This window comes from Pseudonaja textilis, chromosome 10, assembly GCF_049901715.1.
Source record: "Pseudonaja textilis isolate UNSWEBS1 chromosome 10, rPseTex1.2, whole genome shotgun sequence".
Taxonomy (NCBI): domain Eukaryota; kingdom Metazoa; phylum Chordata; class Lepidosauria; order Squamata; family Elapidae; genus Pseudonaja; species Pseudonaja textilis.
Window position 1 is genome coordinate 18,742,992 of NC_141999.1, and position 11,481 is coordinate 18,754,472.

The 11,481-nt window shown below is 41.9% G+C and overlaps 1 protein-coding gene across 1 annotated transcript; it reads right to left on the bottom strand.

Annotated features, from left to right (window-relative positions):
• Positions 1 to 2,299: 2,299 nt before the first annotated feature.
• On the bottom strand, positions 2,300 to 10,781 carry LOC148124947 (uncharacterized). The gene is made up of 6 exons (XM_087939998.1): positions 10,682 to 10,781; positions 10,050 to 10,088; positions 9,591 to 9,653; positions 4,537 to 5,211; positions 3,214 to 3,253; positions 2,300 to 2,531 (listed from the first exon to the last, which is right to left on the bottom strand). The coding sequence occupies exons 1-4, from the start codon at positions 10,739 to 10,741 to the stop codon at positions 4,573 to 4,575; spliced, it is 801 nt and encodes a 266-aa protein (XP_087796124.1). The 5' UTR covers positions 10,742 to 10,781; the 3' UTR covers positions 2,300 to 2,531; positions 3,214 to 3,253; positions 4,537 to 4,572.
• Positions 10,782 to 11,481: the final 700 nt, after the last annotated feature.

The following is an 11,481-nucleotide window of genomic DNA, read 5'->3' on the forward strand; positions in this document are numbered from 1 at the left end:
GAGGTCTGGATTTGAAGTTACACTCAAAATTAAAGTGGAAAAAAACACTACAGGCTGATCCAACTTTGATGTAATGTCCTTAAAACAAGTCAAAATGAGGCTCAGTAATCTGTGTGGCCTCCACATGCCTGTATGACCTCGCTACAACACCTCGGCATGCTCCTGATGAGGTGGCGGATGGTCTCCTGAGGGATCTCCTCCCACACCTGGACTAAAGCATCCCCCAACTCGTGGACAGACTGTGGTGCAACGTGGCATTGGTGGACAGAGCGAGACATGATGTCCCAGATGTGCTCAATTGGATTCAGGTCTGGGGAACGGGCGGGCCAGTCCATAGCATCAATGCCTTTGTCTTGCAGGAACTGCTGACACACTCCAGCCACATGAGGTCTAGCATTGTCGTGCATTAGGAGGAACCCAGGGCCAACCGCACCAGCATATGGTCTCACAAGGGGTCTGAGGATCTCATCTTGGTACCTAATGGCAGTCAGGCTACCTCTGGTGAGCACATGGAGCACATGGAGCACATGTGCAGCCCCCTAAAGAAATGCCATCCCACACCATTACTGACCCACTGCCAAACTGGTCATGCTGGAGGATGTTGCAGGCAGCAGAACATTCTCCATGGTGTCACCAGACCCTGTCACATGTGCTCAGTGTGAACCTGCTTTCATCTGTGAAGAGCACAGGGCGCCAGTGGTGAATTTTCCAATCTTGGTGTTCTCTGGCAAATGCCAAACGTCCTGCACGGTGTTGGGCTGTAAGCCCAATCCCCACCTGTGGACGTCGGGCTCTCATACCACCCTCATGGAGTCTGTTTCTGATCATTTGAGCAGCCACGTGCACATTTGTGACCCGCTGGAGGTCATTTTGCAGGGCTCTGGCAGTGCTCCTCCTGCCCCTCCTTGTACAAAGGCAGAGGTAGCGGTCCTGATGCTGGGTTGTTGCCCTCCTACAGCCTCCTCCACGTCTCCTGATGTACTGGCCTGTATCCTGGTAGCACCTCCATGCTCTGGACACTATGCTGACAGACACAGCAAGCCTTCTTGCTACAGCTCACATCGATGTGCCATCCTGGATGAGCTGCACTACCTGAGCCACTTGTGTGGGTTGTAGACTCCGTCTCATGCTACCACTAGAGTGAAAGCACCGCCAACATTCAAAAGTGACCAAACCATCAGCCAGAAAGCATAGGAACTGAGAAGTGGTCTGTGGTCACCACCTGCAGAACCACTCCTTTATTGGGGATGTCTTGCTAACTGCCTCTGCTTTCCACCTGTTGTCTATTCCATTTGCATAACAGCATGTGAAATTGATTGTCAATTAGTATTGCTACCTAAGTGGACAGTTTGATTTCACAGAAGTGTGATTGACTTGGAGTTACATTGTGTTGTTTAAGTGTTCCCTTTATTTTTTTGAGCAATGTATTTTTAAAGAGGGCATTTCTGGATATTTCAAATAGGGACCTAAAAATTGCAAGTTCTTGTAAAAGCCACAACAAGGGCTCCTTGCCTTTTAAAATGCCACAGTTTTAGTTAGTTTTCAGATTAAAGTTGGTACATCAACAAATTGATGTTATTCAGGCTATATGAGACTCCCCAGAGAATATACTTCAATTTCAAATAGTGGCCTTCTAGATCTAGTTGACTTTATGTTTCTTAAGACCACACATTCCTTTAATCATTAAAAGCAAGAGACAGCAAAGTACAATTTTAAATATGACAGGCCTCAACTTCTCTTCTTTTTAGCGTCACACAAACTCTTACGTTTAACTCTTGGGATTTCCCCCCCCCTTACCAGATAGATCTAAATACAACCATTCAACCATTGTTAAAAGAGTAATTCAGAAGTTATGATAGCTATTTTTTTTCAAATAGAAAAAGTATTCAGAGGATTGTAATCATGTTTTGAATAACAGAGTTGGGAGGCACCTTGGAGGTCTTCTAGCCAACCCCCTTGCTCAAGCAGGAGACCTATGCCATTTTTTAAAAAAGCTGTCTGATCTCTTTTTAAAAGCCTCCAGCGATGAAGCGCCTAGACCTTCTGAAGGCAAGCTATTCCACGGATTGATTGTTCTTGCTGTCAAGAAATTTCTCCTTAGTTCTAGGTTGCTTCTCTCCTTGGTTAGCTTTCATCCATTGATTCTTGTCTTGCCTTCTGCTGAAATTTCATTTTTATCTGTTTCATTTATCATTGTCATTTATCAGAATCAACCAAGTATAGTTCTGGCCTGAATTTCATCATAATGTGGGAAAAATGAGAATTTTCAGAGCACCATGATAAAGACGATACTCTGTGATAATGCTGGGTATATTTATTTGTAAATGTTTATTCCTGTAGAGTTACCACTGTTAACAGTCAGGAGAAAATGCCCCAGATGAGCAGAAGGAAGTCTTAAATGCTGGAGCCCTTCTCAGAAGAAAGTTTCATTTCCCCATTGATCCTTGACTAAGAAGAAATTATGGAAGCCAGAAAGAGAAGGTGTAGGAAGTGGCTCTGGATGTTATTCTCAGCAAATGTAGTTAGTGGATCTAGAAAAAAGTCAGAGTGAAAATTAGATATTTGGTATAAAAAGAATATGAAACTGATTCTCCTGCTGATAGAAGTGAATATTTGTAGCCTAGTGTTGAACTGTGGACCCCATAATCCCTTGTGGGGTGGAGTCTGGGCAACTGAATGGAGCTGAGTGTTTACTGGCTGGATGCCCTTCCTATCACCAATGTGGAGTTTTATTTAGTAGATATATTCTCAATGTGACCAATATCTGCCTCTACCTAGAATTGAACTCACACCTTACCTCTAGGCCACTGCGCTACCCAAGCTAAGTAATATCATTAGTGTTAAAAGGGAGTGAAGTTTGTTCTAATTTTACATACAAACGACTAGTGATTAAGTGGCATTTTATCCATCCAGAACAGAAGGCAACTAATATTTCAGAAATTTGCTTTCCAAGTTCCCCTTATTTTCAATAACAATGGCCTCCAATCATCTAGGTCAGTGTTTTCAACCTTGGGGACTTGAAGATGTGTAGATTTCAACTCTCAAAATTCTCATGCTGTTTGGGGAATTCTGGGAGTTGAAGTTCACACATTTTCAAGTTCCCAATATTGAGAAACACAGACCTATATATTTGAAAGCAAGTTATCATAAAGTCCTAGGAAAATCTGCACAATATAAAGCTCTACTAAAGCAAAGAGTATCTTCCATACTCACTGGCATACATTCTCCTAGTGAGATCTTTTAATTAAATTGCCTGGAAAGAATAAAAACAGAAAAAGGATTCAGCACATGAATAACTGGAGTATGTATTCTACTGTGGACATTAAAAGGAAAAAAATATTGCATAATTCCTACAATAGATACGACGGGGAGTAATTGTATTCCATTATTTGGTGAATTGATTCATATCCTGTTCATATCCTGCAGAGCAGCTTTGGGCAATTCCAAAAGGGGCAAGAGATATGAATAAGACAATGCACAGTTGACATGACTCTTCCATCATCTGCATTTTCAGTCGTATGCATAAGCAGTCATGGAAAACCAGCATATGGGTATCAGCATATAAATCTTTAAAAAGACAGCATCACCATCATGTTTGGATAAGCTAGAATTGCAAAGTCATTCTGACTTGCAGTTCCTAAGGAAAGCGGAGTGAAAATTTTAGAGCATAAGAATTAAATCAGCAATACAGTTGTCCTTGATAAGGGCAGGGAAGTCTGCTTTACCAATGCAAATTGGGACCAGAAACTGTTGTGGCCCTCCAACAGACAAATCAAAGGAGGAGGAGGAGGAGGAGGGGGCATAGGAGTCAGGGTCAGCATCAAGGCCACCTGGGCTCTGAGCTGGAAGAGGAATGGAGCTAGCAGAGAGGGAGACAGAGTCAAAGCAGGTTCAGTGGGTGTGGCTTGGTGGGCACGCTTTGCACACGTGCACACACTTTGTGTGCGCACACCAAACACACATTTTGCGTGGGTGCAGAGGCATTCCAACTCACCTCCCACAAACTTGCACTTTTAAAGCAGCTGCGCTTCAAAAGCAAGGAATAAAGGGGATATGGGAGCCCAGGCGGGCAGGTGGACCCAACAGCAAAGCGGCAGAGAGAACCGGTTCCATCTCCGCTGCTCATCAGTGCTACCTCATCAGGGCTGAACCGGTAGAATACCACCACTGTTCAAGTGGATATGTCAGACTTTCATACTTGTAGAATTGTAATTGCAGGAATGTTATTATCTTGATGGCAAAGCTCAGATAATGAAAGTTCCAAAGCAAATATAACTCAGGCAAACAAAGTCACTAATGTAAAGGAGGATTAGAGAGAGGAAGTAAACATGTGTTAGACTTTAACTAGAGTTAATTAATTGTGTTAATTACTATGATAAACAGTAATGAAAGTTAAGCAATAACCAAAGTTAACCAATGTTGGAGGATTACTAAAAATGTGTATAAATGCAAGGCTAGACTCCAATAAAGTTCAACATGATTCATTTGATCATGATCAAACATCTCGACTGCCTCGTCATTACAACACATACTCACTGTGCCAGAGGGAAGTGGGAAAGCAGACCCAGATTGTTAAGCTCTTGGAACAAAGTAACCTTGCGGAGGGCCAAAATTGCCTTGAAGAGGACCAGAGAAGCCTTGGGAAGGACCAGAGAAGCCTTGGGGAGGACCAGAGAAGCCTTGGGGAGGACCAGAGAAGCCTTGGGAAGGACCAGAGAAGCCTTGGGAAGGACCAGAAAAGCCTTGGGGAGGACCAGAGAAGCCTTGGGAAGGACCAGAGAAGCCTTGGGAAGGACCAGAGAAGCCTTGGGAAGGACCAGAGAAGCCTTGGGAAGGACCAGAGAAGCCTTGGGGAGGACCAGAGAAGCCTTGGGAAGGACCAGAGAAGCGTTGGGGAGGACCAGAGGAGCCTTGGGAAGGACCAGAGAAGCGTTGGGGAGGACCAGAGAAGCCTTGGGAAGGACCAGAGAAGCGTTGGGGAGGACCAGAGGAGCCTTGGGAAGGACCAGAGAAGCGTTGGGGAGGACCAGAGAAGCCTTGGGAAGGACCAGAGAAGCGTTGGGGAGGACCAGAGGAGCCTTGGGGAGGACCAGAGAAGCCTTGGGAAGGACCAGAGAAGCGTTGGGGAGGACCAGAGGAGCCTTGAGGAGGACCAGAGTAGCCTCGGGGAGGACCAGCGTTGTTTTGAGAACGACCCTGTTGGCGCTGCCTCTGCAGAATGAAACAATCAGAACAGAAAAACCAAAATAGAGTCACTCATCACCATTGTTTCCCATAATCTCCATTCAAAGGAACCCACCGACAATATTGCAGCCCATGGATGCTTCCAGTGGCTCTCTGACAAAGACAGATGACATGAATTTTCCTCTGTCACACGATACATTTCTTTCTGTCCTCCCACTGTGGTGGATGACATTTCCTGGATTTGCCTGGAACCCGAATCCCAAGCATTCGCCAGGTACAACTGACTTCTACAATATATCCTAAGAAATTATTCCCAGTTTCCATCTAGATTCCTGTAAACAATACAGTAGAACCTCTGGTCACGACCATAATTCGTTCCATAACTTTGGTCGCAACCTGATTTGGTCATGACCCGACCAAATAAGCTACAAATAACTGTTTATCATTGCAAACAGATAAAATCTGGACTCTTATCTAATTTTATACTGTTAATTCATTGATACAATTCAGGGTATCAGTTGTACCATAGAGATGATCTATATCCAGGTGTGGGGGGTGCTGCAAAAAAAGGAAGAAGCCACACCCACCCAGTCACATGGCCAGGCCCACCTAGCCACTCCCACCTAGCCACTCCCACAGAACTGGTAGTAAAAATATTTGCATCCCACCCCTGGGGTCAAACAGATTTTAGATATTTTCAGGAAAAGACAACATGTCAAAAACCGCCATTGCGAATCCATTATTCTTTATCACTTATGTGTCCTGCTTCATTTAAATAGGTGGTGAAAGAATGGGCACCTGCAGGCAAGCTACAAATATCAGGGTGGCAGCTCTTGTCCGAACGCTTTGTACATCTGCTGTGACCACCTACTCGACTTTTTGGGGTTAATATACTCACCAGTTTTTCTATTTGATCCCGATCTTATGGACAAACAAAACACACACAAAGACCTAGAGTGAGAGGGCAGATACATTTCTTTCTGTCCCCATAAATTATTTAAAAAAGCCTGGAATCTGAAGCTTTGAGAAAGGACAGATAAGGATGACTGCATGGGATCAGGACCACGTGAGTAGAAAAAGATAAAATTTTCTCCTCCTAGCATGAACCTACAGAAAAAAAATGCACCCTGCCTAATGCTGTTTGTATTTGAAACAACTCTTCGATCTTTTGTAATGCACAGTTATCCCAAATCTGTGCCTGCTCTCTGGGTCCTCCAAGCCTATCACCATCACCTTTTAATGACCTCATAGTTCCTTGCAGGATAAAGACTGGGGAACTGAACGTAGCTGTGTGTTTACTGGCCAGATGCCCTTCCTGGGCACCAATGTAGAGTTATATTCAGAGGATAAAATCTCAATGTGCCCAGAGAGAGAAATATATACCTCTACCTAGGATCGAACTCACAACCTCCTGATTGTGAGGTGATAGCTCCACCTCTAGACCACTGCACCACTTGTCCTCCAAAAGCATCTGTTGCCCCTCAATCCTCTACCAAATCCCCTACCCAATCGATCCAATCCCCCAGGGCTACTCTTCACAGTATCTATCCCATTTTGGGAGCGGCGCTGAAAAATGCCCCATGATTTTCAGAGCCAGATAATTATTTGTGTGTGGGGGGTGGTGTCTCAAATTGAGCAAGCAAAGGTGATGCTCACTGCTGAGCCAAAATCTCGAGGGTACCACTGCAGAAAGAAGAAAAACGTAGACTTCTTTTTTGATGAAATAGTTTTAATCGAGATTTAAATGGCCTAAAATGCAAGCTTGTATTCTCTCTCATACAAAGGTATACATACACATGGGTATGCGTGCATGTTTATATCCACAAATCTTTTTTTTTTAATGTCAATTCTATTCATATATTGCATCCACTATAAAGGCTCAAAGAACTTTAACCTAAGTACATATTAGCAATAGCAATAACACTTAGATTTATATACCACTTCACAATGCTTTACTCTCTCTAAGCAGTTTACAGGGTCAGCATATTTTCCCCAATAATCTGGGTCCTCACTTTATCAATCTCAGAAGAATGGAAGGCTGAGTCAACCTTGAGTCAGTGAGAAGCAAACTGCTGGCAATCGTCATAATTAGCCTGCGACACTGCATTCTAATCGCTGTGCCATGACAGTTCATCCACTGTGCCACCATAATGCACATGAAAAACAGGTAAAGCTTTGATCATACCATCCTGTGCCATGTAGGTACGTTTAATAATGACCAAATGCTGATGACTTTTCCTAGCAGCAGGCTTAACCCATAATCCTTTTGGGTGGGAAGTAATTGAAACAGCATTTGGTAATCTCAGATCCCAAGAATATCAGTCATGGGAGAAGACTCTACTTACAGGTGGGGGTGCAGGGAGCTGTGGATTAGGGTTTCCAAGATAAGCATTGTTCCTGTAGCCAGGGTTCCTCTACAGAAATTAAAAGATATATTACAAACTATTTTTCTTCTGCAACAAAGATAAGGAAGAATCAGGAAAGGAAATTCTAAGGAGATGCATAACTAAATCCATGCATATGAATGACTAATATCTTTCCTAAGCGAGGCTTACAAGCATCCTGGATAATACTAATAAATAGTGTTTAGATGTTGAATTTTCTCTGAAAGCGGTAAGTGGTGCACACTGGGGTCTTACCTAATGTTATTTTTGCAGCAGCTATAAGTAAAAAGGCTACAAGTAGTCCTGATTTAGTGACAGTGAATTACAACAATGATGACAACATAACTTTGCAAGCGATGCCATTACATTCACTTAGCATACATTGCCCTGTGTCAAACAGCAAGAATAGTCACACTATAATAGCGCAATATTAATGCAATATCAGGGGTTTTCAATTCAATGTATAGAATGTGAAGGATGTGTGTTTGAGTTTATTTTCATAGTCTTAATGTACACTGAAGATGTTATTCAATTTCTTTGTACGAGGTGCAATGACAATAAACTACACTAAACTAAAAGCAAGGTTTTTTTCACTTAGCAATTTCTTTGCTTTCTGGTCTCAACTCTGGTCCCAAAATGAGGACTACCTGTACTAGTTTTCATATAATTGTATTTTATTATATGTTATATATATATAACAGAGAGCCGGAGACAGAAGCCTGAAGATGATGAAGACTTCATCGAAACGTTGCCTAGATACTTCGAATCTTACGGGGAGAAACCGAACAACCAAAGATCCACATACAAAGATCCACATACAAATCTCATTCATCATCTTCAGGCTTCTGCTGCCTGACTTTGAGAATGAACTCACGTGCAGAAAACCAACACCAAGATCCACATATAAATAAGAACTCAGAAAATATATATATATATATATATATATATATATATATATAATATATATATATAAAAATATATATATATATATATATATTTCTTAGTTATAAAATCCTGTGGCAGCAATGGATAATCTTCTTCTTTTAACAACCCCATAATCCCTTATGGGGTGGAGTCTTGGCAACTGAATTAGCAGAGAAAGTTTGAATGGCCGGATGCTCTTCCTGTCACCAATGCGGAGGTTTTTTCAGCAGATATATTCTCAGTGTATGTGCATAATAATTGTTTTTAAAAAATGTTCTAATGAGAAGCATTTTTTAAAAAATGTAATGGTCAAGCTATATAAGAAGAAGGACTTTTCAAATCCAGCTTTGTGTAAATCTAGTCTCTCTTAGGTATCTTGTTGAAATAGCAAACTACTATGAAGTCGATTCCTCTCCTGGAATCTCAAAAGAGGGTGTTTGATTTCAAGATGATACATTTTCTAAGCAAATATATCCCCCAAATAAATTTACTTCCTCAGTTAAATAAAATAGGGGCCAGTGATTTTGATGTGGATGAAAAAACTGTTTTGGAACATCCATTGGGTCGCCGGCTCTTTCAGACACAATGGGGTGAATTCTGACCAATTTTTCTAGCTGTTGTCTTAACCCAAAAACCACACTAGGCGACAAATATTTGAAACTTCTTATTCTTCAAAAGAGATGCGATGGCTCGGTGGCTAAGACACTGAACTTGCCAATCAGAAAGACTGGTGGTTCGGTGGTTCGAATCTTTAGCACCGCATAGCAGGGTGAGTTACTTGTTACTCCTATTATTTGTCCCAGCTTCTGCCAATCTGGCAGTATGAAAGCATGTAAAAATGCAAGTAGAAAAATAGGGACCCCTTTGGTGGGAAGGTAACAGCGTTCTGTGCGCCTTCGGCGTTTAGTCCTGCCAGCCACCATGGCCACAGAAATATCTTCAGACAGTACTGGCTCTTCGGCTTTATAACAGAGATGAGCACCACCCCTTAGAGCTGGAAACACCTAGCACGTATGTGCAAGGGGAACCTTTACCTTGATTCTTAAAAAAAGAGAGGGGAAAGAAGGAAAGAAGGGATAAAAATAACACTGTACTTACAGGTTCAGGCTGCTGTTGTTTATAGTTTGCAGAAACACTGCTGCTCTGGGACCCAGAGTACCCCTATAGAAAGGCAAAAAAATACATTTATACACCTGTTCTTTCTCCAATAAAAAGAGGGAAGTGTGTGGGAAGGGATTCAGAAGAGACCCACATGTGGTTCCCCTCAATGTCATTTGTATGGGAGAGTAAAGTTCTGAACCTCTGGGCAGCTGTGTTTCTCCTAAAATGTTCAATGCATGGGTGAGACATGTTCTGTGAATGAAACTGATGATTTCTTGTGGGGTCAGTTCCAACAGTGACGGGCCTTTGGGGGAACAAGGCGTGAAGCTTGGTTGCACCATGTTTGAAGATGGATAAAATTTGACCGACCAACTGACTCTTTGTGAGTGTGGTCTCATTTGTCCATATTTCCAACATATATCAAAGTGCATTAAAACAAGAAACACTTATACTTACTAGGGGTGGGGGTGGGGGTGGAAGTTTTGAAATGTTATTCTGTAAGAGAAAAACAATAATCACCAATTAATTAATCCTGTCTTAGCCTGACACACACAGTTCATACTGTGATAAATGTATTCATGGAAGGAAACCAAGGGATGGAAACATTTAACTTCGCTAAACATAACCAAAGGGCTTGAATACTATCACTGGCCTGGCTTTCCAGTTGACTGGAAACCAAAACCAGACCCCATATTTTAACCCAATATGTGATCAATTTTTGTTGCAACCTACAAAACTCAAATTTGTTATTAAGAGCATGCAAAAATTTTGATCAGAATAGAATCATTGATTTGATTCAGATCATCAGTCTAATTACTATAATATTTGAAAACCCTTTGGAAAATCGTGGCATTCAATGAGATTGAACAATTAGATTCAGAAAAATGATTCCATTTCAATATGGGTTTAAATAGGATAAGACTGAATCTCTCTAGTGAAGCTTTACAAAGCCCTTTTTGTTAAGTCCAATAGTTAGCAGGGCACAAGAGTGACCAACTTAGTCTGGGATTAACCCTCAAGGTTTGAGCCACAGGGTTTTCTCTGCCATCCCATAAGTTACCTTTCCTAAAATCCAGGTTTCCTCTTACCTGGGCATTTGTGCTGAGCACAGAAATCAACAAAACGGCACCCACGAAGGACAGCTTCATTTTTCTCAGCTTGAGGTTTCCTTCTTCGAATGGGAAAATAACTTAAATATGAATAGATGGATTAAGGATGGGTTTATATTGATGTATCACAAGCCAGACTTCCCAAACTAAAGAAACCAATTGTTGAGGCCTTCAAATTACCTTATCAGCTGAGAAAGGTTAGAAGGGTTTATTCGTCACGCAAAAGGACCTAGTGCCAACTGAAACATTCCTCTAATGTCTGTCATTTTTCTGATAGCGAACTTGTCTTGCAAGAAAATATTGATGAAATGTCACCTCTAATTTATGTGATGACAAGCAAAGTGGATACTTTCTAAAAGGCCATTTGTGGTTTAAAAGCTTTTTCTAGTTTTGTCTTATTCAATTATCTCATCTTAGCCTTTTGGTTATCTTATCTTAATTCCTGGGATTTCTTTTCATTTTCATTGGGGGAAGGGATTTGAGGGAAGAGAGATCTCTTGTTACCTTTCAAGGACCTTGAATACAGATCTTACCTTAATTGTTGCCATGCAGTTTTCATGGGGCTGCCATTGAGAAGCATATGGAAGCTCCAATTGGTTCAAAATGCAGTGGCCCAGATGGTTTTGTGCAGGCCTAGATGTGCACATGTGACATATCTCCTGCAGGAGGACCATTGGCTGCCATTTTGCTTCCTGGTCCAATCCAAGGTCCTCGTTGCTATCATGGGAACTGGTTATTTGAAAGGCCATATTTTCCCTGTCACATCTACCCAAACCACC

Excerpts from the sequence above, each read along its gene's own strand:
- LOC148124947 (XM_087939998.1), bottom strand. The coding sequence starts at position 10,741 with ATGAAGCTGTCCTTCGTGGGTGCCGTTTTGTTGATTTCTGTGCTCAGC. Across the intron at positions 10,089-10,681 it reads TGCTCAGCACAAATGCCCAG|AATAACATTTCAAAACTTCC; the intron begins GTAAGAGGAAAC and ends TTTCTCTTACAG. Across the intron at positions 5,212-9,590 it reads AACAACAGCAGCCTGAACCT|AGGCAGCGCCAACAGGGTCG; the intron begins GTAAGTACAGTG and ends TTCATTCTGCAG.